We start from the raw sequence: 21385 nt of genomic DNA on the forward strand, positions 1-21385 counted from the left end.
AACCGATTTACGCGCCTCCGGTTAGAACAGTGCTCTCTCTTTTTTTTTTTTTTCTTCTCTCCATTTCTTAACGAACCTGCATGGGCGACCCCCCTGAACACGTTGCACGTTGCTTTCTGTTCCTGTTTCCGTTTCTATTCCACATACAGAACCTGGGCGTGGGTTAATTCGGCGTTTTTGTTGCTCTCTTTCGCGTCCATGATAATCCCCCTTGCACAAAAGATCACCTCATACCTTCTTCACCTTGACCTTATTCCGATCCCAATGCCCCCATGACGTGACGATCCGGCTCTCTATCTACGTCGGTACTAAAAGCGAAGTTAGCTAAATTGAGCTTCTTATTTGAATTCACTTGAATCGTAATATGAAGGCTTCAGCTTGGATCGGTGGAGGTTTCAAACCAAATCCTCGTCTCCTTGCAATATTCACCGGCATATTGAACAGTACGCTGTCTTGAGTTGCTCCCTGATCGAATTGATCGCTTACCTAATGCTCTGACTGGTGCTCCTATTCAATTTCAAAGTTGTCTTCGGTTGATGCTCCAACGGTAACCTCACTGTTGTCCAAGAGTGTTCCTGGAGGCCCAATCCAGGTTCTGTCATTCGAGCACTCCACTTTTTTGAGTAAAAGAACGACTAGACTGTATTATTGACTACCAAAGGTACTACCTATGTTGACAGGCTCTGCTTAAGGCTGCTGGGACTATGAAGGACGTCCTCGTTCCATAACTTCAATTCTCACCCTAATACCGAGTATCGCTAAGCTATTCACAATTTATAAAATACATGTCCCTCCGTTTTCCAGACCTCTGATAGAACGCCAACCCTCATATTGACAAGTACTATACATCTCCACCAAAAACACTATAAACACCATCCACACCATCAATCCAACGCAAACTTATTTCCACCCTTCCCCGTCACCCCCATGCGTAAAAAACCCATCCCTCTCGCCGGCATTATTTTTCATATTCACATCCGTCTGCTGAAGAAGCGGGCTTCGCTCAGGACTAGCACTCTTCCTATACGGATCCTCATTTGCATCCTTGTTCACATTACTAGCCGCCGGGATGGGGGCATAGGGGTGTGAGATGCTGTCTCGTTGAGGATGTGCTCGGCCGGTACTGATGGCGCCGCCGTCTGTTTCGTGGTCAGCGGCCGAGAGGGCGAAATCGCCGGAGTCGAAGTATGTTCGTTCCTTTTGGAGAAGGGTCAGGTTAGTATAGGATCGATGGCATGGTTGAAGGGATGGATCAGGGTGAATTGGTACCTTCGAATGTTGACCAAGTAGGCCTCCTCGCGGCAGTTTCCCGTACTTGCTGAAGTGACGTTCTTCGCTTCGCGACAATGGCTGATACTGTCAGGATCTGGTTTCTCGTTTAGTCAGATCGATGGAAGACGTACTTCGGGATCTGGGATCTTGCGACCGGAGCTCATGCTGCCGAGATTAGTGCTGTCGTGTGAAGAGGGTTTCGGAGCCGACGAAATTCGTAGCTTGAGTTAAAATTCCCAGGTACTTTTGTCACATTTGTTTCATGACGTGATAGTCGTCTTGTGATCGGGGTTAGTCATCTTGGCGGTTAACTTAAGGGCATCTGAATTTCCTCCGAATGTAATCGATGTTCTGATTTCAGTTGATCGTGTTTATATTTAGGAGTTGTAATTATGATGCAAGGTCAGTGACGAAAGAACATTTGTGACAAGAATTGCCTAATCTGGCGCATTAGACAAGTCATCTACCTGCCCTGTGCATGATGATGCAAGCAGCTGGATAAGCGATGGACTGACTCATTGTGGAGCTTACGAGAGCTAGAGGTTTGAGTAGCAGACACTCGGTACCTCCAAGGGCCCTTGGCAATTCGAATTGGCAGGCAGCTTTACAAGAAATAATCGGGCCAAGACGGCGATAAGAGCCCACGGAGAAATCTAGGATCTGTATGGTGGGGATAAGATCTTACCGCCGATCGATGAATCATCAGAATTCCGTGGATCTGGATCTGTCAGCAGCAAAAAGCCACATTGGGCTCTGTCGCTGGTATTGCACAGATTAGTCCGCAGAGATGGCGCTATCTACCCGTTAGCGTAATTGATTGTTATTTTTTGTTTTTTCATCAACCGGACTCGGGTCAATTCTCAAGAGCGTACATGGCGTGCCCTACCGGCGGTATCCATTTTCCGCTAGCTTGGACCATGGAAATGAGTCAACCACGGTTGATTCCAAATGGTGATGAATAATAATATAGTCCACCACATACCGCATTGGGACTTGTCAAAGTGTATCTCTGTCACATTGACCTTGGTAGCTTGACTGAGGCTGGCTTGGCACATATGCTTTCTAATTGACGGGCTTTAGAGTGTCGTGCTGCTTATCACCTAATTCCATCTACGCCGTTACCGCTTATATAGCCCGCCTACCTGCTCGTAACCATGAATCAGTATCACACTTGACTTCATTCCCAGGATGCAGGCCGTCATTCGAGATGCCCCATTCGGGCAGTTGGTCCGTTTTGTCACGAAGAACAAGTACTTCCAATACCCCGAAGAGAAGCCCGACTTTCAACTACCAGAGACATGGGTCGATGTGATGAACCAGTCGGACACGTCAAGGAAAGACTCGTCACAGACTCAGAAGCCAGAAGAAAGTCCCGAAAACCATGGCAGCGACCATAATGGCAACGCTCTCAGTCAAACATCGACCCGGCGTTCACTCCCCTATACGGAAGAGCGCCTGGAAGAAGACGAACGCCATGAGATCGAAAAAGTCAAGTCGACGCCCATTGTCCCCAAACGCACTCGAGACGGCATCGTCCTCGTCGATTGGTACTATACCGATGACCCCGAGGATCCCCACAACTGGTCGAACACCAAGCGCGCTCTCATCGCAACAATCATCTGTCTATACACTTTTGTCGTGTACACCACCTCCGCCATATATACCTCCTCCACAATTGGAGTCATGGAAGAGTTCGGTGTCAGCACTCTCGTCGCTACCCTCGGTCTCTCACTATACGTCCTCGGATACGGTACCGGACCATTGATCTTCTCTCCATTGAGCGAGATCCCAATCATCGGCCGAAACCCAGTGTACATCATCACGATGTTCCTTTTCGTGATCATCTCCATCCCGACAGCATTTGTCGGCAACTTCGGAGGCCTTCTCGTTCTTCGTTTCCTACAAGGCTTCTTCGGCTCACCCTGCCTCGCCTCAGGCGGTGCCTCCATTGGTGACATGTACAGCCTCATGTCCCTCCCCCTACGCCCTAATGGCCTGGGTCTCCGCTGCCTACTGTGGTCGTAAGTCATCCTCCCCTCCCCATCTCCATAAACCATGCAACTAACCACCTCCCAGCCGCCCTCGGCCCACTCCTAAGCGGCTTTGCAGTCCCCGTCAAAGGCTGGCGCTGGTCCCTCTTCATATCAATCTGGGCATCCGCCCCAGTCCTGATAATAATGTTCCTGTTTCTCCCAGAAACAAGCACCGCAACAATCCTCCTCCGCCGCGCAGCCCGCCTACGCAAACTAAACTCCAACCCCAAGTTCATGTCCCAGTCCGAAATCGACCAGCGCAACATGCGCTTCTCCCACGTGGCCGTCGACGCACTGATCAAACCATTGGAAATCACTATCAAAGATCCAGCCGTTCTCTTTGTCCAGATCTACACTGCTATCATCTATGGCATCTACTACTCCTTCTTCGAAGTCTTCCCCCTCGTCTACCCCGTCGACTACGGGATGAACCTCGGCGAGATCGGTCTCGTCTTCCTCTGTATTCTCGTCTCGTGCATGATCGGAATAGCACTGTATTTCTCATATATCTATTTCTGGATGAATCCCCGTATTATGAAATACGGGATGCCCGCGCAAGAAGCCCGTCTGACTCCCGCTCTTGTGGCGGCCGTCGGTCCTACAATCGGTCTCTTCTTATTTGCTTGGACGGCTAGGGCATCCATTCACTGGATTGTCCCGACGATTGGAATCACAATCTACGGCGCGACGGTGTTCATCATCATGCAGTGTTTGTTCGTGTACATCCCGCTCAGTTATCCGCAGTATGCGGCGAGTTTGTTTGCGGCAAATGACTTCTTCAGGAGTGCGCTGGCTTGTGGAAGTGTTCTCTTTGCGCATCCGCTGTTTGGGAATTTGGGAGTGGCGAGGGGCACAAGCTTGCTTGGTGGGTTGAGTGTTATTGGAATTATTGGAATTTGGTTACTTTACTGGTTTGGGGCGCGGTTGAGGGCTTTGAGCAAGTTTGCTATTTCGGAAAGTGCTGTTGAGGATGTTACTGTTAATGAGGAGTAAGTTATGTTATGCGAGAGGTGGTATCGGGGAGTTCATGTGGAAGATGGATCTTGATTATAGAATTGATATTGAATAATTATAATATGGAATGTCCATTAATACGAGTCTGCTTCTCTTTTCTGTATGGCTTCGAGGAATGTAGAGGGGAAGTAATGGAGAAGAGTATCAAGGCCAAGAATATGGGGAAGAGAGCAAGTGAAATAGGAGTCGGCTCTGTCAGGTTTCAGTTTCGGAATCCCAGGTCTCGGCCTCATCCAAGACTTTCATCATTGAGCCGGCCTAAAGAGTGTTGAGTCAGAAGCCCCCAAGCTACCTACTGTCGCGTTGGGCAGTGTCGGCCTTACAGCCGACCCACTACGAGTCGACGGGCCAGGAGGCGGGTGCGCGGCCGGGGGAGAAAGAGAAGATGAAAGTGAAGAAAGGGCGATATTTATAGGGGCAAGAGCTGGATGCTATTTGGATTTTCTATTTGGGAACAATTCATTGCGATCGGATGATCTGGATATGTTTTATTTGCGCTCTACTTTACTATATCGCTCTGTCTTCACTCTTTACTTGAAGATTGTCTGCCATCATATCAATAATACATTGCTTAGATCGTCTATCATCGAATATGTATACCAATTCATACATCACATGCTTACAACTCGTCAGCCACCCACTGCTCCAAATGCCCACATGTCTCGCCGAACAAGACACCATGCAGGACAGATTCACCTTCACTGACAGTCCAGCGGCCTGCAGCTTCAAGACGGCGTTTCCAGGAATCCTGATCGGCGGTATGCATCTCCTGCCAGGCGTGGAGGCGCTGTTCATCCGAGGCGGCGTGAGCCTTGTGCGAGGCAGAGGTTTCAATGATCACGCTCTGCTCTGCGTTCACGCCGGGTTTGTTGCACCGTACAATCACGGAAAGAGAGTGCGGTGTTACGGTCTCGAGATCAGCTGGCGCGGCGCCGGCGCTGTGGACGCGGTCAAGGATGTCCTTCAGAGAGTGAAGTTGATCGGGAGTAACCTGAACAACTGGTTTGGTGGACTTGGGTGCGAGCAGAGTATCGAAGTAAGAGCCCTTGCCGTTTGGCGGTGTTTTGTATTCGACGGCCCAGTTCTCGCGCCATGTATCTGGGAGGTAGGTTGCAGCGCCCAGGTATGGCGGAGTAGCGCCGCGGATCTCGGCGAAGGAGAGAAGGGCAGTGCAGATGACGAGGAAGGAGACAAGCAGGGCGAGGCTGAAAACGAGACCTTCCCAGAACTCGGCGGGACCAGGGAGGGTCAGCACGTAGCGTGGAGTACGGGAAGAGGGCGGGAAGGGCTGGAGAGGCATTGTGTGTACGGCAACAGTGTTTCCCATGCTGACGGACGCAAGCTTGACCTTTTGTGGGCCGACTTCCGGAGTGATGGGGTGGGCGGGAGCGACAAAGGTTGAGAAGCAGAGCTTCGTCATGGAGAAGGGGTGCACATCACGGAGGGTTGTGTAGGGCTGGAACTTGTTGTAGCCCTTCGTCGGCCCGTACTCGATAGTGAAGAGCGAGATGGAATGGTCACTGCCACTGACGGCGATGATGGTTTGTTGTTGGCCGACTTGGTTTGTACCAAGTGGGCATACATCAAGGCCAAGACCGATCTTCACGCCCCGAGGGAGCTTGCGCCGGCGCAAGACCTTGCTCTCATCACCCTGTTTTGTGGGTATTTGTAGAAGGACAAGTTCGCAGCCGCCACGATCAGGAGCATTCTGGAGCACTAAAATAGTCGTAGGCGACAAGAAACGCAGGGAACGGAACTTGGGACGGGCAGCGGGAGCACCGCTTCTGGGCAAAGAAATAGTGAAGACTTTGAATAGCTCGGGAGCAGCATTGGAGCGTGTGGTAGACAAGATATCGCCGGCCATCACATCCACTCCATTGGTATAAGCCACGCGGAATCGACCTGAAGTTTCTCTACTCTCATCCGTCTCATATTCAAGACCGACGAAATCAATATCGTCGGCCTCCTCATTCGCACCGAGTTGAATGCGGCCGATCACGTCTGATTCGCTGGGCGATTCTGTTGCGCGGAACAAGACAATCTCTCCAGAAGGTGCGAGTCCCGTAGCAATGGCTCCAACTCTGGTATCCTGTGTGCTTTTCTCCGAAACATCAGCCTGCTTCCTCCAAGGAGACAGTCTGAACACGCGCTGGTAGGTATCTCCTAACTGCCCATTCTTCGAGCGGAAGAGCGACTCTTTTGATAATTGTGTAGCTTTTCCAGGAATCACTTCGTCATTCTTTTCCTTCGTTTCTTCCTTGTCGGATTCTGGCTTGTCCGTAGCGATGGCCTGGACCTTTTGCGGCACCTCGAACCGGAATGCGCGCAAATGCTGATTATTGTTTTTCTTCTGCTCCGCAACAGAGCTATTGATACCAGCCAGGACCACCAGCGAGTGCTCTTCGTCGGTAGTCTGAGGCGCGACAGCGAGTGTCGTGACGGAGTCCTCGTCGCGCGACAAGTTCAATTCCACAGCTTCCACGATTTTATCTCGGCGTGAGGTATCGAGGAGAGACTACTTAGCAATCAGTAAAGCTCGCGTAAACAAAGCTGCGCACTCACGATCTTGTTTCCCACTCCGCTGCGGCCCTCGCCGCCGCCGCCCCCCACCAACAGGCGGCCATTATTTCGCGGGTCGAAGTCGGCCGCGAAGAGCGGACACGAAAGAGTGATTTTGGCGGAATGTACAGTAGGCGCCATGTTGGGGATCGGAGTTCTGGAGGAGGAGGAGAGGACAGATGGACGATGACGAGGTTGCCCCGGATTCTTGGCGCGGATGGCCGAATCGGGACTGCCGTCTTTATTTTACTTAGATCTGACCTTATAGTAGAGAGTAAAAAAATTTAGATAGAAAACACATGTGTATGTCTGCATGAAATGAAATGGTGTATATATTTTTAGAGATGCAACATCTAGTTGATCTACTCAACCTCCTGGCCAGTGAACTCCGGCAGGCGCTTGATGATATCCGCCCAGGTCTCCTCGCCGTCGGTGAGCGACTTAAGAGCAGCCATGATCTCGTCTTCGCTGGCCCGGACCTGCTTGGTCGAGTCACGGTCACGCAGGGTGATAGTGTTGTCCTTGACGGACTGGAAGTCGACGGTGATACCGAAGGGAGTACCCAGCTCGTCGTTACGGGCATAACGCTTTCCGATACTGGCGGAGGAGTCATCCACACGGCTGGAGATACCGAACTTGCGCAGCTTGGAAGACAGAGTCTGGACCAGAGGCTTGAAGGCAGGGTTGGTGGAGAGGGGGACCAGGAGAACCTTGGTGGGTGCGATAGCCGGGGGGAAAGAAAGGATCTAAAGAATATGGGATTAGCAATGGGCATGAAAATAAGACAAGACAAACTTACACCACGGGCCTCGTCGCCATCACGCGACCAGTAGACGTGCTCAATCATGCTGTACAGAATACGGCCGATACCAAAGGAGGGCTCAATGACGTTGGGAGTGTACTCGCGAACGTTCTCAACACGAGTGCGCTTCTCAATGTTGATCAGCTCCTTGTCTAGCTCAACCTTACCGGAGCCAACACCCTCGACATCGATCTCGATCTTGCCGTTGTTGTTCAGATCAAGGGAGAGCTTCTCGCGCAGCTCCTGGGAGAGAGCATCGATGGCAGTCTCGACAGTCTTGGCGTCCTTCTTGAAGCGGGGACCGAACTTCTTCTTCTCGAGGTCAATCTGCCACTCCTCAACGCGCAGAGGCTCTGCACGAGTCTCGCGGACAACGAGAGGAGCACCGGTCTTGTTCTTGTGCACGGTCAAATCGTAAGCACTGCGGTCGGCGCAGCCAACACACTCAACCCAGCCGTAGCTGGTGTGCAGCTCGGCATCCCAGCAGTCCTGGGCGTAGTGAGCCATCTCGTTGGCCATGTGCTGACGGAAACGGAGCTTGGTAAAGTCGACACCGATCTTGATCAGGAAGAGCTGAATACGGGCAAGGAAGTAACCCAGGGTCTCGTTGTCGACGAGGCCGATCTCGACAGCCTTGCCGATGGTCATCTTGGTGGTCTTGGTGCTACCGGACAGCTGGACGTTGCGGTCAAGCAGGGACATCTCAATGTCCTTGACCTCGACGAAGCGGGGATGCTTCTTGCCACCGTCGGGGTCGACGTAGTGCTCAATCTCAGCCATGAGGAACTCACGGACACGCAGAAGACCGGCGCGAGGAGAAATCTCGTTACGGAAAGACTTGCCAATGGAGGCAGAGGCGAAGGGCATGCCCTGCTGGTTGAACTCGAGCAGCTTTTGGAAATTCAAGAACTGACCCTGGGCAGTCTCGGGGCGAAGGTAACCGGGCATGTTGCTGCTGGGACCAATGGAGGTCTGGAACATGAGGTTGAAAGCAACGGGGGGCTCCACGGCACCACCGGTGACGGGGTTGCGAATGTCGTACTTGACGATGATCTTCTCGAGATCGGGGCCATCGAAGTTGTCGATCTGGGCGAGGCACTCCTCGTACTCCTTCACGAGAGCATCGTCAAGCTTGACAGCCTTGGTCTCACCCTTGGACTTCTTCTTCTTCTTGGCCTCCTTCTCGGCATCAACCTCAACCTTTTGTCCGCGCGCTTCCTTGTCACCCTTCAGGCGGGACTCGAGCACCTCCTCGACCAAGTGGTCGGCACGGAAGATCTCGCCAGTCTTGGGGTCCTTGCACATCCAATCGGCGAACTTGTCCACGTGCCCGGAAGTCTTGAGAATCTCGTGGGGGGTGAGCATGCTGCAGTCGACCTCAAGCATATCCTCCTCAAGCACGAAGTGCTTGCGCCATGTGTCGGTCAGGTTGGCGAGCAAAGCGGTACCGGGAGGGCCATAGTCATAGAGACCAGAGACACCACCGTAGATTTCGAAGGAGGGGGTGTAGAACATGCGGCGGCGGAGCATGGAGTCCAGCACGAGGCGGTCGACCTCCTGGCCGGTCTTGGTTTTGACGGTGGCCATCTTGGGATTGCGGTTCTGCTTCTGGAGCGCGGGCGAACAGGTGAAAGTCCTAGCGAGAATCGATGGAGGGGGAAGAAAAGAGCGGGGGAAATGCGCGGTAGCAATTGAGTCATCCACCCACACAAGCCCGAGGTTTCACCACAGGGCAATCGGCAAAAAGAGGGGTCAATCGAAAGTGCTGAGAATGGACGACGCTGGTCCCTTTGTCTCGTTCCTATAATTTTCCCTTTCTTCAACGGCGATCAACAATCAAAGATCGCGTGGTTGTCGGAGCGCCAGCCCGGATCAACAATTCTCCGTGATAATTTATTTCTTTGCGACAAGAACCGTCGATCAGTCCAGTACAACACCACCCTCCAACTACATTCACCATGGGACCAACAGGTCGAAGCGGGCCGCCACCTGATGCGGCCATGGATTTCAAGACCGGCAACAAGCAGCGCCGCAAGTTGATGCACATCAAGCGCAAGAGAGCTAAAGATTCCGCGCGGCGAGATGAGCGCTACGGTTTCAAGAAGGAAGAAGCCAAGAACCCCAAACTGAGAGAAGAGCGCCTGCGTCGCAATGTTCCTCTGACACTCGACCGCAAGCGTGTCTGGGATGAGGCTGATAGTGACGCCGAGGAAGACGGTCTGGGTCTGGCCGTGGATGTCGAGCGCATCAAGCGTGCCAAGAAGGAAGAAGAAGACGAATTGAACCGACCGCTGGAAGAGGGTGAAGACGACAGCGAAGCTGAGGAGTCTGATGCCGAGTCTATCGACAGTATGATCGCCTCCAGCGACGGCGAAGGCTCTGACGAGGACGAGGACGAAGAGGAAAACTCGAGCCGCGGACGAAAGAAGTCGTCGCTTCCTTCTGCCACCGAACGAGCCACTAGCCCTACAGCCTCAACACGCAGTACAAACCTGAGTCTGGCCCCCGAAGCCCTCGCTGCCAAATTCCCTACTCTCTTCTCTGAGGAGACTCCCCCGAGCCCGAAAATTCTCATCACCACCTCGCTCAACTCGAACCTCCACGACGAAGCCGATATCTTGACAGGTCTGTTCCCCAACAGCGTGTACATCCGTCGCTCAGCACACCGCCATTCGCACAAATTCTCAATTCGTGAGATCGCCAAGTTCGCTACGAACCGCCAGTTCACCACTCTGGTCGTGCTGAACGAGGACCAGAAGAAGCCCTGCGGCCTGACAATGGTCCACCTCCCTGTCGGCCCAACCTTCCACTTCAGCATCAGCAACTGGATCGAGGGCAAGCGCCTTCCTGGTCATGGTCGTGCCACAGAACACTGGCCCGAGCTGATCCTGAACAACTTCCGCACACCATTGGGTCTTCTGACAGCGCATCTATTCCGCCGTCTCTTCCCCCCGCAGCCTGAGTTCGAAGGACGCCAGGTCGTGACGCTTCACAACCAGCGCGATTACATTTTCGTCCGCCGCCACCGCTACGTCTTCCGCGAGAAGCGCGAGACGGAGAAGGCAGTCGTCGGCACCGACGGAAAGGAGATTAAGGGTGCAGAAGGCATCCGAACTGGTCTGCAGGAGCTGGGCCCTCGATTCACTCTGAAGCTCCGTCGTGTGGATAAGGGTATCCAGCGGGCGAGTGGACAGGAGTGGGAGTGGAAGGGAAAAACGGACAGAATCCGTACGAAGTTCCAGCTCTAATGGGTTTCTTTTTTGCATGGGGTTTCGGGAGTATCCAAAAGCATCTGGTTTCATGTATTATCCCTGGGCTATGCCCTGATTACCTAGGTATTATATCCATGCTGAATGAACATAGACTATTCTGTGATTGCACTTGTAATCAGTCTGATAACTTCTGTATCGGTCCTCCAGAGGTATAGACAGTTTTGCCTGGATTTGCAAGTCTACTTGACATGTTGTAATGCAACAAGCAATACATCGTCGCAGCAATATTATCAACAACTACCACTCACCCAGACTATGTGTAGTTCACTTCAGGGGGCAACCCAACACATGTGAAGATAGACTTGATAGAAGGACAAATACGAAGAAGAATAAGCAAAAACCTGATTTTGGTGCACCTCCGCGTCTTAGATAGACATCTCACCGACTTTCTAGGAATGTATTGGCTGGCGCATACGAATTCGACCAAATTGGCCCAGGCGCCTGCATGAATCCCGGGATGATCGGTCTCTCAAAAAAGACAGACTCGCGTTTATAAAACTGAACTTCGTTTCTACCTTGTGCTTTCTCAGTAGACTCTCGCTGCGTGTCAGCCTCTACGTGTTTCATAGCGGCAAAAACTCGACTTGCATTTCAATCAGTTCAGATCCCTTATCCATGACCTGCGCCGAGAAAGCCCTGGGCGACTGTCTGCTCCACAGCGATGTGATTTTGGCCATACAGGATCCCTATATGGCCCAGATAGTAGACGGAACAAAGAACTACGAGTTCAGAAGATATCGTCTTAAACCAGAAGTGAAAAGAATCTGGTTCTATCGCACGGCGCCACACTCCAGCATCACTCACGTCTGTGAGACCTTGCTGGCGCAAACACGGAATCCGAATGACGTTCCGCTCGAAGAGGATGGGCTAGGGAATGCAGAATTCAACAATAAACATGTGGATTGGAATGGATTCGACTTTGCATATAAGATGGTATCAGTCTATGAGCTCTTGAGGCCGATAAGTTTCGAGATGATGAAAGAAACATATGGATTTAAGGCGGCACCACGCGGGCTTGTCTATCTGCCGAAAACAATCAGAGATACTGTTGACTGGAAGCAACAGAAGTTGGTAAGAACAAGGAGTCATCGGGTGCTTGAAATAGGCTGATCTCTAGGAAGTTGCTTGACAGGCACAACAGGCTTTAGGAAGACCAGATCAAATATTACATATGAGCAGCACGCTTCTCAGTGCCGGTACTTACCTTCTCACTACTGGATCTCACTATCGACATCTTCTGAATCCCGCTCAATGATCTAAGTGATATGCAAAATAAACACGCTATGCAGATGCCAATGCAGTAGAATAAAATCTTCCACCCATTCACCTATTACTTCTCTTCCAACCCATCCGCATTCAACGCCTTAATCCTAGCCATAGTCCTCGCCATAACCTCTTCTCTCCTCTGCGCAAAAGAGACCGGCTTCTTCCCCGTAACAATCCTAACCCTCGCCACAAGCCCCGTTGCAGAAACGCACTCCCCCCTAACCTTCTCACACAACTCCGTCGCCTCGTCAAGCGACCAGCGCCCAGACCTCGTCAACGTACGCAGCGCATAAGCCTCCAACCCCTCAAGCAGCACGATAAGACCCATTTTACCCAGCGTTTTCTCACGCACATCCTCAGGCCACAATCCAATCGGAATAGATCGCTCCTGAACACGAACGTCTACGAAACCCGCTTCTGATAGCGCGGTCGTAGCAAGATGTTTTAAATCACGCGGATACCCTGCTTCATCAGCCGCTGCACGAAGTGCCGCTGCATACGTGCGTAGATGGGATGTTTCCAAGTCCGAAGGCATTGTAATCGTATCGCCTGCTGGATCGACATCGGCGACTTCGATATAACCGCCTGGTTTGAGGTGAGATAGGGCTTGCGTGTATATATTATGCCAGTCATTAAAGGCGCCTGATAACCCGCGGATGTGGATTAGGTCGAATGGCTCATGGTATGTCCATTGGGATTGGGCGTCTGCGAGTTGGAAGTCGACATTTGGAAGGGAGAGGTGGCCTAAGCCTGAGTCGAAGACACCTAGGTCTGAGGCGATAATTTCGGCTGTTGGATGCTTGGCACTCATTTCTATGGCCCAGTCGCCTGGGCCGGTGCCGATATCTAGGATTCGGGGACGTGGGGTGTTGAGTGGGGCGGTGGTGAGGTTGCCGTCTAGGAGGATTAGGTAGATTTGATGGACGATGTTGAGACGAGTCAGTTCTGATTCGTCATTTGGCATGAAGTAGGAGTCGTCTGCGTAGCGACGGCCATTTTCGAGGGTGGGTTGGAGGTTTTCTGTAGAGCAGGATCGGGTTGATTTTCTGGTTCCAGGTTCATTTAGTGTAAGGATCTATACTGGTATTGCGGGTGCTTACATTGATGCGGCCTCGAAATCATTATCTGAGTCGGGATCCAAGCTTGATTCGTTCTCGGAGGGTTCTTCGGAAGGACCAAGTTCCGGCTGGATGAATATGTCGTCCATGACATGACGGGTCTAGGACGGCTGAAATGGAAGAAAACAAGTATAGACAAAACCAGCTGTATACATGTGCTGACGGGGGCTAGGGGGTCTAAATCTAGCCCTAGGTATACCCCCGACCTCCAACTGTCAATCGGAAGATAACCCAGAAGCGGAGAAACCAGAAACATCAAAGGGGCGCCATGAAGCGAAGGTTTTTAACTGGATAGTGGGGCCCGAAAAGACGGAGGCGTATCATATACGGAGAAAAGAAAAATAAGAAGGCCCGGAAGGTAGGAAGTGATAGATGATATATCACAAATCAGAACCCAGGGAGCTGGGTGGGAAATGGGGTGGAGAAGGGAAAAGGAGGGCACCGGGTACCGGGTGCGGAGTCCATAAGATTCGACACGAATAGGATAGTGAACTATGAAAGGCCAAGGCCTGTGGACCTTCTACGGCGGGGGACGTTCGACAGCTGAGGTGGACCGGGGGTCTGACCGGGCCAGTCGCAGCTCGGGTGGGTTTGACGTGCACGGGATGATCAGTAAGAATTTCGAGGTAAATTGGCTAGATTATATAGAGGGGTGTTAAAGGGGGGCTTACTAGAGTTCGATTGGTCGATTACGAATGGTTTGTTCGCTACAACAAGTATAGGGGGATAGAGAGTATAGGATGCCGGAGTATAATGTATGTGTTGGACCCGACGGGGCAGGGTGAGTTGTCAAGTGCCAGCGGGGATCACTGCACATGCGTGCTAGACCGGGACTATAAATGAGGGGCCATAACTAGTTACCGACAAGGTGGTCGTGCTAGTCCCGCTGGTCGTACAAGCCAAGGACGACCAAATTAAAATCGGAGTAGGGAATGGCAATGGCGATGGAATGCCATATTAGTACTACCCAGGTCAGTCGAACCAAAACAAATCCAGCATAGTATTTTCATACCATTGCACATCTAAACCCCCTAACTCTCTATGCTTCTACTGTACCATATCACAGCACCCAGCCTAACCCCTAAAGACAAACCCCAACCCAAAAACACCAAGCCCCAAAAGAACGAAACCCAAATCTCCGGCTCCACGTCCGAGCGCGACCCGACAGTTCGGTAGCACGGGAGCCCGGTGTCTTTCCCAATACGACAAGGATCACCGGTCACGAGACGATCTCCCGTGCCTGATCCAAACTCACGGAAATTTCACGGCGAGGCACCATTCCAGCACTCCGGTACTCCACAAATCGGGCCTGAATTATAACGGCGCAGTGGACACTAGACCTATCTCTACCCGGCTATCCAGTCCATGGCCGAAGAGTCCAAGTCCAAGCCCAAGTCCAACATGACAACCCCACGCCGCGCCCTCTTCATCGCCTCAATCGGCAACCAAAAACCCTACCGCCGAACGCGCCACAGCGCAGGCCACATTCTCCTCGATGCGCTAACACCCCTTTTGCGCACCCGCTTCGGCAGCTTAAACACATACTACACGACCTACGAGAGCAAATCCCTCATGAACGTCTCCGGGCCGAAACTTGTCCGCGCACTGAATACCTGGTTAGCGCAAACTGATAAACTGGTCGGACCACCGCGTACCGGGTTCGAAGTCCCCACGCCAATTGGAGTCCCCACAACACTGGTGATATTGCACGATGAGCTGGAAGCGCCATTGGGGAAGGTGCGGGTTCGGAGGGGTGGGCCTGAGGTTGCGAGTTTGAGGGGGCATAGGGGGTTGATTAGTTCTTTTGAGAGTTTGAGGGGGAAGGGGTTGTTTCCTGTTAAGAAGGGGAGGGATTTGTCGATTTTAAGGGTTGGGGTTGGGATTGGGAGGCCGGATAGTAGGGAAAAGAATGCTGTTGCGGATTATGTCTTGAGTGAGATGGGGGGTGCGGAGGTTGGGGCGGTGCATAGGGCTGTTGAGCCGGTGCTGGATGTGTTGGAGGAGGAGTTCTATTGGGACGGTGGGAAGTGAAGATTTGATCTTGCTTTGTCTTGAACTTGGTGTGCCTCTTGATTTGGATTGTACAACATCGCACTGGGATGCATTGGATTGGCATTGTGTATAGATATAGATAGTGTTACGATACTTTAGGAGCTAGCCCGGATGATACCCCCTGTGAATGCATTGCATATTGAACTCCTTTTGGTCTCCGAGACAAAGGAAATTACCCATCGACCATGTACAAGACAGGGAAATTAGAAACAGGCGAAGCGAAGTAACTCGACTCCGGAGAGTAGAAAAAAAAACAAGAAAAGAAAACCCGGCATTATGCTAAAACGTGTCTCATGAGCCAACCTAAACGGTTCCAGCTATGCTTAGATCGCGGATTTCCTGTAGCACCTCCTCAACCCGGTTATCGAGATCACCGCGGGCATACTGGTCTCTTGTCTCTGCATCGAGGTATTGCTGCACCTGGGCCATGCGTGAGTATGCCTCGGCACAGAAACGCAGCTGGATCTTGACGAGGGCTTCAAAGCTGGGATCGAGGTAGGGCACGCGGAGGTCGATGAGCTGGGGTAGCTCGGTGAAGAGTTGCTCGTTCAATTGTTCGTAGGCTTGCTTGGCCATTTCGGCTTCGCGCTCAGTGCGGGGCAACTTTGTGACATCCTTGTCGGGCTTCTCAGCGAGTCGCTTGACCTTGGCGCGCATGGAGTCGTAGTCCAGGAGTTTGTGGTTGCGTTTCTTGATGCACTCATTGACGTCGGGGAAGTAAGCGCAGAAGCGGGAGATGGGGTCGAGGACGGTTGCACTGTATCCCCAATTAGCGGACATTCTCCGAAATGAATATTCGTTCAATCCTACCGGTAAGGTCCATCCAGAGCCTTAATCGTCTCAGCATCGAGATCCTCGACGGCCGTCTTGTAACTCCGGCTCACACCATCCTTAGTACCAGCATCACCATAGAACGCATCAATGGTCTCCGCAATGCGCATTTGCGACGCAGTCATAGCTACGATCATTAGCATAATCCAATCCATGCATCATCCCCACGTATCAATATCAAAACTCACCACGCAGCGAATCCAAGTAGCCCTTGGCCTCCTTCTGCAGCCGGTTCGACGCAGCCTCCATAGTTCGATATCGCCTGCACCCATTATCAGTACTGATACCTCACACGCAAGGAGGGCATATCATACCGCTCCTCAATCTCATAGTCCCGATCATTTGTGCGCTCGACATGACCTATCACCTCGTCAGTACATTTCCCACTGCGGGGTAACATTCCAACGTTCACGCACCAGTCTTCATCATAACCTGCGTCGTAGCGCGGCCAACATTCTTCTTGAACCCTGTTACAAAAATCAGCACGGGTTCTTTCGCTCATCCCGATACCCCGCAGGGTTCAGGTGAGGGACGAGCCTACCTGCCCACGACATGGCTGAAGTCTCTTTGGATTATGGTGTGGTGGCGGCTGGGATTGCGATTCTGAATCTGGGGTATCAAGACAACGAAGAGAGTGTAGAAGGAGAGCCGTATAGAATCACAGAGCACAAACAGTCAGTAGCGGAGTCAAGCTCCAAGGCGACAGTCTCGCGGTGCAGTCCAAGGAAGTCTGCCTTACGGGTGTGGCGGTGCCCGGCCGGCTGAGTCAGCGCTGAATGCGGCTACGTCACTAGGGCTGAACAGTTGCGTCGCATCTTCACTTTACCTCATCCCTGGGTATTTTACACCAGCCCTGGTTTCGGTATTTGTAAAACGAAGGTTTTCCAATTTTCAAGTACACTATCAAAATTCGGTGCCTGTACGGCCCCCTGTGGCGGCGGTTCTGCAGTAACGAACTCCACCCATGGCATCGCCGAGACTGGAATGTAGGTGCCTAAAGACTGTTTGACGAGATAGTAGACTTGGCAAAGCTAGGATGCGAACTAGTGATTCGATTGTTAATGGTGTGGTAATTCGCGGTATCCGCGGGTATGGGGTGGTGATATTGCATTGCATCAGGGTTGAGTCGGGTGGCTAACGTGAAAGGTCGGGAGTATGTACCTAGCACAGCTCGGAACAGGATCGATCTTCCGGCTAGAGCGGGTCTGTATCGGATGCCGTCGGCTGGGCGATGTTCGGAGCCACCCATTTCAGACTGATGTCATGCTACCTTAGTAGAACTCACAGTTGGTAGATTTGGTTTCCAGTCATTGAAGAAAAAAGAGAATAAAAATAATATAAGACAGAATCCTATGTATAGAAAGCACGGGTAATATGTACGGGAACCTGAAGACAAAAACGTGGTCAGACATCCAAGCAGTGGACAAACTTACTGCTCATCCCTCAATAGTAGTACACCAGTAAACACTCAAACTCAACTCAACGCCTTCCAAGGGATCCACCCCCAACTCAACCAGACCAGCAGAAAAAAAAAATAGTCATGACTCTTCGTTGCATTGACGTGAAAAACATGACAGAAACCAAAACAGAGCTAAGGTGAACACGGGCTTGAAAGGATATAACAATGCGCCGGGAATGAAAACAAAAAAAGGGCCTCCCGAGGAGCATATCAAGGACAAGAACCTCCTCCTTGAACGGGTCTAAAGACAGAATAACCACCCTATGCGTAAAAGGGGGATAGAAGTAACCAAGCCCCCCACCCGACCTTTTCCTAGTCGGTACCGTTTGCAACCCGACTTGACCATCCCGAGAAAAAATAGACCGAGACAGAGGAAACAACCCCTAGAGACTAGAGCCTAGAACCCTTCCTCACCGGCCTTGCACAGCTTGATCTGGCGAACCCACTCAGATTTGAGGACCTGAGAGGCATTGATGCGGCGGGAGGGGTTAGGGTCCAGGATGGAATAGATCACGTTACGGCAGCGAGCCTTTGAATCATCAGTTGAAGTACCAGTCACGAGCTTCGTTCTGCTTACCCGATGCAGCGTCTCGATAGGCGCATATCCATCCTCATGTTTGCGACCTTCTAGGTATCGCTGATAGAACTCATCTTCGTCCTTACGGGCGACACGCCACAAGTGTCTTCCAGTGCGCATGGCCATGTAGATCACACCGACGGCCCACAGATCGACAGCGCGGGGATCGAATTCCTTCTCGATGTATTCCTCGGGAGCGATGTAGGGTGCGGAGCCACACAGACCAGCGGTCATGTGGGCTTCTTTTTCCCATGCCATTCGGAAGCACTCGCCGTTGCCGAAATCGGTGATTTTGAGGGCACCGTGGGTGGTCAACAGGAGGTTCTCGGGCTTGAGATCACGATGGGCAACACCCATCTCGTGCATGTACTCGACACCGCGCATTAGCTGCTTGAAGAAGCAGTCTGCTTCGGCGACTTCGAGTTTGCCGGCGGCAAGGACCAGGGTGTACAGGTCACCTCCGGCACAATATTCCATGACTTCACAGTAATCGCCCTTAGCATCTTGCAGAAGGTCGAGAGTGTGAATGACATTCGGGTGGCGAAGAGAAGAGGAGATACAGAACTCGGAAGTTAAGCGTTTTTGATACTTCTTGGCAGTCTCCTGAGGACGACGGCGGAACTCCTTGACAGCGTACAGCTGCTCACACTTGGAGTCCTGGGGATCAACCTTGTGCGAGATGCGGACAATACCGAACGCTCCACGGCCGACGATCTCCTGGCATTTGCCGTATTTATCAACAAGGGATGCAGTGGCATTCGGGCCGCCCTTTTTATCGGCTGCCAACTTGTCACGCTCGGTTTTAAACTGGTCGATCCAGGTCGACATGAGCGACAACTGCGTCTCGTCGACCTGATCGTCTCCTTTCTTTCTTCCACCGCCTAGCATGTCTCGGAGGAGGTCGGTCAATTTTTCCTGTCGTCGTGCACTTCGGAGGTTATGGGAGTGATTGCCCAGTTCCTCGGGGATGACCTCGAAGCGCTTATGCGGGGTGGCACCATCTTTCTGGTCCTTGCCACCGACAGTCTTCTTCTTGGCACCCTTTTCGATGGGCTCATCTTTGAGGGAAGGTTGTCGGGAGGGAGTTCGAGTCGAGGGGGGTCTGGAGTTTGCACGAGACGAGGGTTTAGACGAGGGGTTCTCCTTTGCACTGGGATTCATAGTTGCCAGCTGAGACTTGGTAATTGCCGGATTGTCCTTGCCATGCTGATGGACACTTTCCAGGCTGCTGTCAGAGAGGGGCTCGCGTGGAGAATCATTTTCTCGAGTAGGCATTTGTTTCCCGTTGCTGGAGAACATGCGCGAGAGACGAGTAGACATTTTGGCCTTCTGAGCTTTCGGGGCCGGGGAAGCCGGGGAGGCGAAGGCGTCCCCGTTGTGGGGGAGCGCGGACAGATTCATGCCCTCTAGAGCGCGTGTTACCGAAGGGTCTCCATCCCGGTCATGCGTATGTAATGAAGTGGCGGCGGAGGAGACTGCGGACGGAACAGGTGAAGGAGAAGGCGGAGTCATGTGCGGTAGCTTGACGAGGAAAATTTAGGGGAGAGGTGATCACGTCGACCCCGGAGAAAGAGGGACGAGCGTCCGCACGGAAGCCGGAAAGCTACCAAGTGCAACCGGGGCGATAGAACTGAGGTTGAGTTGAAGGGCACTTGAGAAGTTCCCGGCGGAAAAAAAGTGTGGTGTGGGCTTTTGTGGCCTGACTTTTGAGGCAACTAGCGAACAAGGTGACGACAAGTCACATCAACTAGTAATGAGATGGAATAGAGGAAAAGAAACGCTGAGAAGCGCACGCCGAACGAGGCCAAAAGCGCTGGGAAAGACCCAGCGACGGAGTATGTTAAAGACTATATAAGTGAAGAAGTGAGGAAGGGAGGAAAAAAAAAGAAAAAAAAGAGAAAGTAGAGGTGGCAGACGAGAGGGATAAATTGGCGATGCTACGGGGGCAGGGCAGAACCGGTTGAAATACTAGAATACCACGGGGAAACGCCTGAGCCGACTTGTATGGGGTACCGGATTACCTTACGGCACCTGGGGCTTTGATTAATAAGGCTTAGTCGGCGCAGAAAGAGAGAGTCCACAGTGGAAAAATGCGGGTCAGCATTTCTTTACAAATCTGTACGGTAAACGGTACACGGTACCATACCGTATTCGGTAGTATTTGTCTCATTCCAGTCAGCAACCAGTTGACTGCACCTAAAGCAGGCATTGTTCTTCTTACCTTACTCACCTACCTACATGACATGAAGGGCCTGGGACTGGACTAATCTTGTGATGTGGTGGCGCAGACACAGTGAGAGATTTTTGTACACCCGTAGGATAATAGTACCGGACCCCTTTACAATCCCTGGAACCGCTGGGTCTTCCCTTTTCCGTGTTCGCGGGCTAAGAAGGATTAAGCAATTCTCTGCCCCAGTCCGTAATTGCCAGGATGATCCCGATGACGTTCCCCTCCCCAACACCGGACACGTACCTGATGCCGTATGGTCTGACGTCGAGGGTCGATTCGGAGGAGGGGAGGGATCTATCCCACTCCTGTCACTTGTCACTGACTGACTTTCCATATTTTACTTTCAATGTTGAGGCTGTGCACCCTCTTGCACCAGTGTGAGCACGGATATGATTCGATCGTGGCCCCGCACCAGCAACCAAGAGCCGATGTGCCGGGGTGCGCCGTGTGGCGCTGAGACGCTGAGACTGAGGGGTACTATGGCTATACCGCTATTACTGCCTATATCCAAAGGTGTCTGTAGACTTCACTTGTATAGTCCATGTCTAGACGTAGCCGTATGATCTATGATTGAAACACTGTCGGTGTTTCACATCTATTTCATGTCAATGCCTACTTTACATCTTACACCTTGCACCTTGCACCTTGCATCTTGAAACATATCTCCAACGATCGCCAGAGCACGGGGACAATCATGCACAACTCCCCATCGGGCTGTTCGTGGAGCCCGCGTGGGGTCACAGCGATGACTCCATTCCAATGTGCGCGGTGTAAGCTCGCCGCAGCGTCATTCAGACTATGAGCTTTGACCGACCTTGCGAACCGCGCCTATCAGGACAACCAGGACAGCACGGGGAGTCCCGAGCTTCACCGTCTACTCAGTCCAAGTGGCTGATGCAC

The 21385-nt window shown here is 52.1% G+C and overlaps 9 protein-coding genes across 9 annotated transcripts; 4 read left to right on the forward strand and 5 right to left on the reverse strand.

Annotated features, from left to right (window-relative positions):
* Nucleotides 1-900: 900 nt before the first annotated feature.
* Nucleotides 901-1436, reverse strand: N7443_009319 (uncharacterized protein; the record flags this gene model as incomplete). The annotated part of the gene is made up of 2 exons (XM_056889375.1): nucleotides 901-1350; nucleotides 1404-1436. 2 exons carry the CDS (start codon nucleotides 1434-1436, stop codon nucleotides 901-903), a joined length of 483 nt encoding a protein of 160 aa, XP_056738677.1.
* Nucleotides 1437-2460: 1024 nt separating this feature from the next.
* On the forward strand, nucleotides 2461-4298 carry N7443_009320 (MFS transporter; the record flags this gene model as incomplete). Its single annotated transcript, XM_056889376.1, has 2 exons — nucleotides 2461-3271; nucleotides 3349-4298. 2 exons carry the CDS (start codon nucleotides 2461-2463, stop codon nucleotides 4296-4298), a joined length of 1761 nt encoding a protein of 586 aa, XP_056738678.1.
* Nucleotides 4299-4938: 640 nt separating this feature from the next.
* Nucleotides 4939-9267, reverse strand: N7443_009321 (glycine--tRNA ligase; the record flags this gene model as incomplete). The annotated part of the gene is made up of 4 exons (XM_056889377.1): nucleotides 4939-6834; nucleotides 6897-7035; nucleotides 7245-7624; nucleotides 7678-9267. The coding sequence occupies 4 exons, from the start codon at nucleotides 9265-9267 to the stop codon at nucleotides 4939-4941; spliced, it is 4005 nt and encodes a 1334-aa protein (XP_056738679.1).
* A 371-nt stretch (nucleotides 9268-9638) lies between these two features.
* Nucleotides 9639-10928, forward strand: N7443_009322 (rRNA-binding ribosome biosynthesis protein RPF1; the record flags this gene model as incomplete). The annotated part of the gene is made up of 1 exon (XM_056889378.1): nucleotides 9639-10928. One exon carries the CDS (start codon nucleotides 9639-9641, stop codon nucleotides 10926-10928), a length of 1290 nt encoding a protein of 429 aa, XP_056738680.1.
* Nucleotides 10929-11567: 639 nt separating this feature from the next.
* On the forward strand, nucleotides 11568-12207 carry N7443_009323 (uncharacterized protein; the record flags this gene model as incomplete). Its single annotated transcript, XM_056889379.1, has 2 exons — nucleotides 11568-12023; nucleotides 12085-12207. 2 exons carry the CDS (start codon nucleotides 11568-11570, stop codon nucleotides 12205-12207), a joined length of 579 nt encoding a protein of 192 aa, XP_056738681.1.
* Nucleotides 12208-12282: 75 nt separating this feature from the next.
* Nucleotides 12283-13425, reverse strand: N7443_009324 (class I SAM-dependent methyltransferase; the record flags this gene model as incomplete). Its single annotated transcript, XM_056889380.1, has 2 exons — nucleotides 12283-13264; nucleotides 13319-13425. The coding sequence occupies 2 exons, from the start codon at nucleotides 13423-13425 to the stop codon at nucleotides 12283-12285; spliced, it is 1089 nt and encodes a 362-aa protein (XP_056738682.1).
* Nucleotides 13426-14701: 1276 nt separating this feature from the next.
* Nucleotides 14702-15367, forward strand: N7443_009325 (aminoacyl-tRNA hydrolase; the record flags this gene model as incomplete). The annotated part of the gene is made up of 1 exon (XM_056889381.1): nucleotides 14702-15367. The coding sequence occupies one exon, from the start codon at nucleotides 14702-14704 to the stop codon at nucleotides 15365-15367; it is 666 nt and encodes a 221-aa protein (XP_056738683.1).
* A 324-nt stretch (nucleotides 15368-15691) lies between these two features.
* N7443_009326 (amphiphysin-like protein RVS161) lies at nucleotides 15692-16773 on the reverse strand (the record flags this gene model as incomplete). Its single annotated transcript, XM_056889382.1, has 6 exons — nucleotides 15692-16145; nucleotides 16199-16346; nucleotides 16408-16481; nucleotides 16534-16579; nucleotides 16636-16686; nucleotides 16761-16773. 6 exons carry the CDS (start codon nucleotides 16771-16773, stop codon nucleotides 15692-15694), a joined length of 786 nt encoding a protein of 261 aa, XP_056738684.1.
* A 1302-nt stretch (nucleotides 16774-18075) lies between these two features.
* Nucleotides 18076-19767, reverse strand: N7443_009327 (serine/threonine protein kinase SAT4; the record flags this gene model as incomplete). The annotated part of the gene is made up of 1 exon (XM_056889383.1): nucleotides 18076-19767. The coding sequence occupies one exon, from the start codon at nucleotides 19765-19767 to the stop codon at nucleotides 18076-18078; it is 1692 nt and encodes a 563-aa protein (XP_056738685.1).
* Between the last annotated feature and the right edge of the window lie 1618 nt (nucleotides 19768-21385).

This window comes from Penicillium atrosanguineum (genome assembly GCF_028827265.1).
Source record: "Penicillium atrosanguineum strain IBT 20685 chromosome Unknown utg000007l_segment0_segment0, whole genome shotgun sequence".
Lineage (NCBI taxonomy): Eukaryota > Fungi > Ascomycota > Eurotiomycetes > Eurotiales > Aspergillaceae > Penicillium > Penicillium atrosanguineum.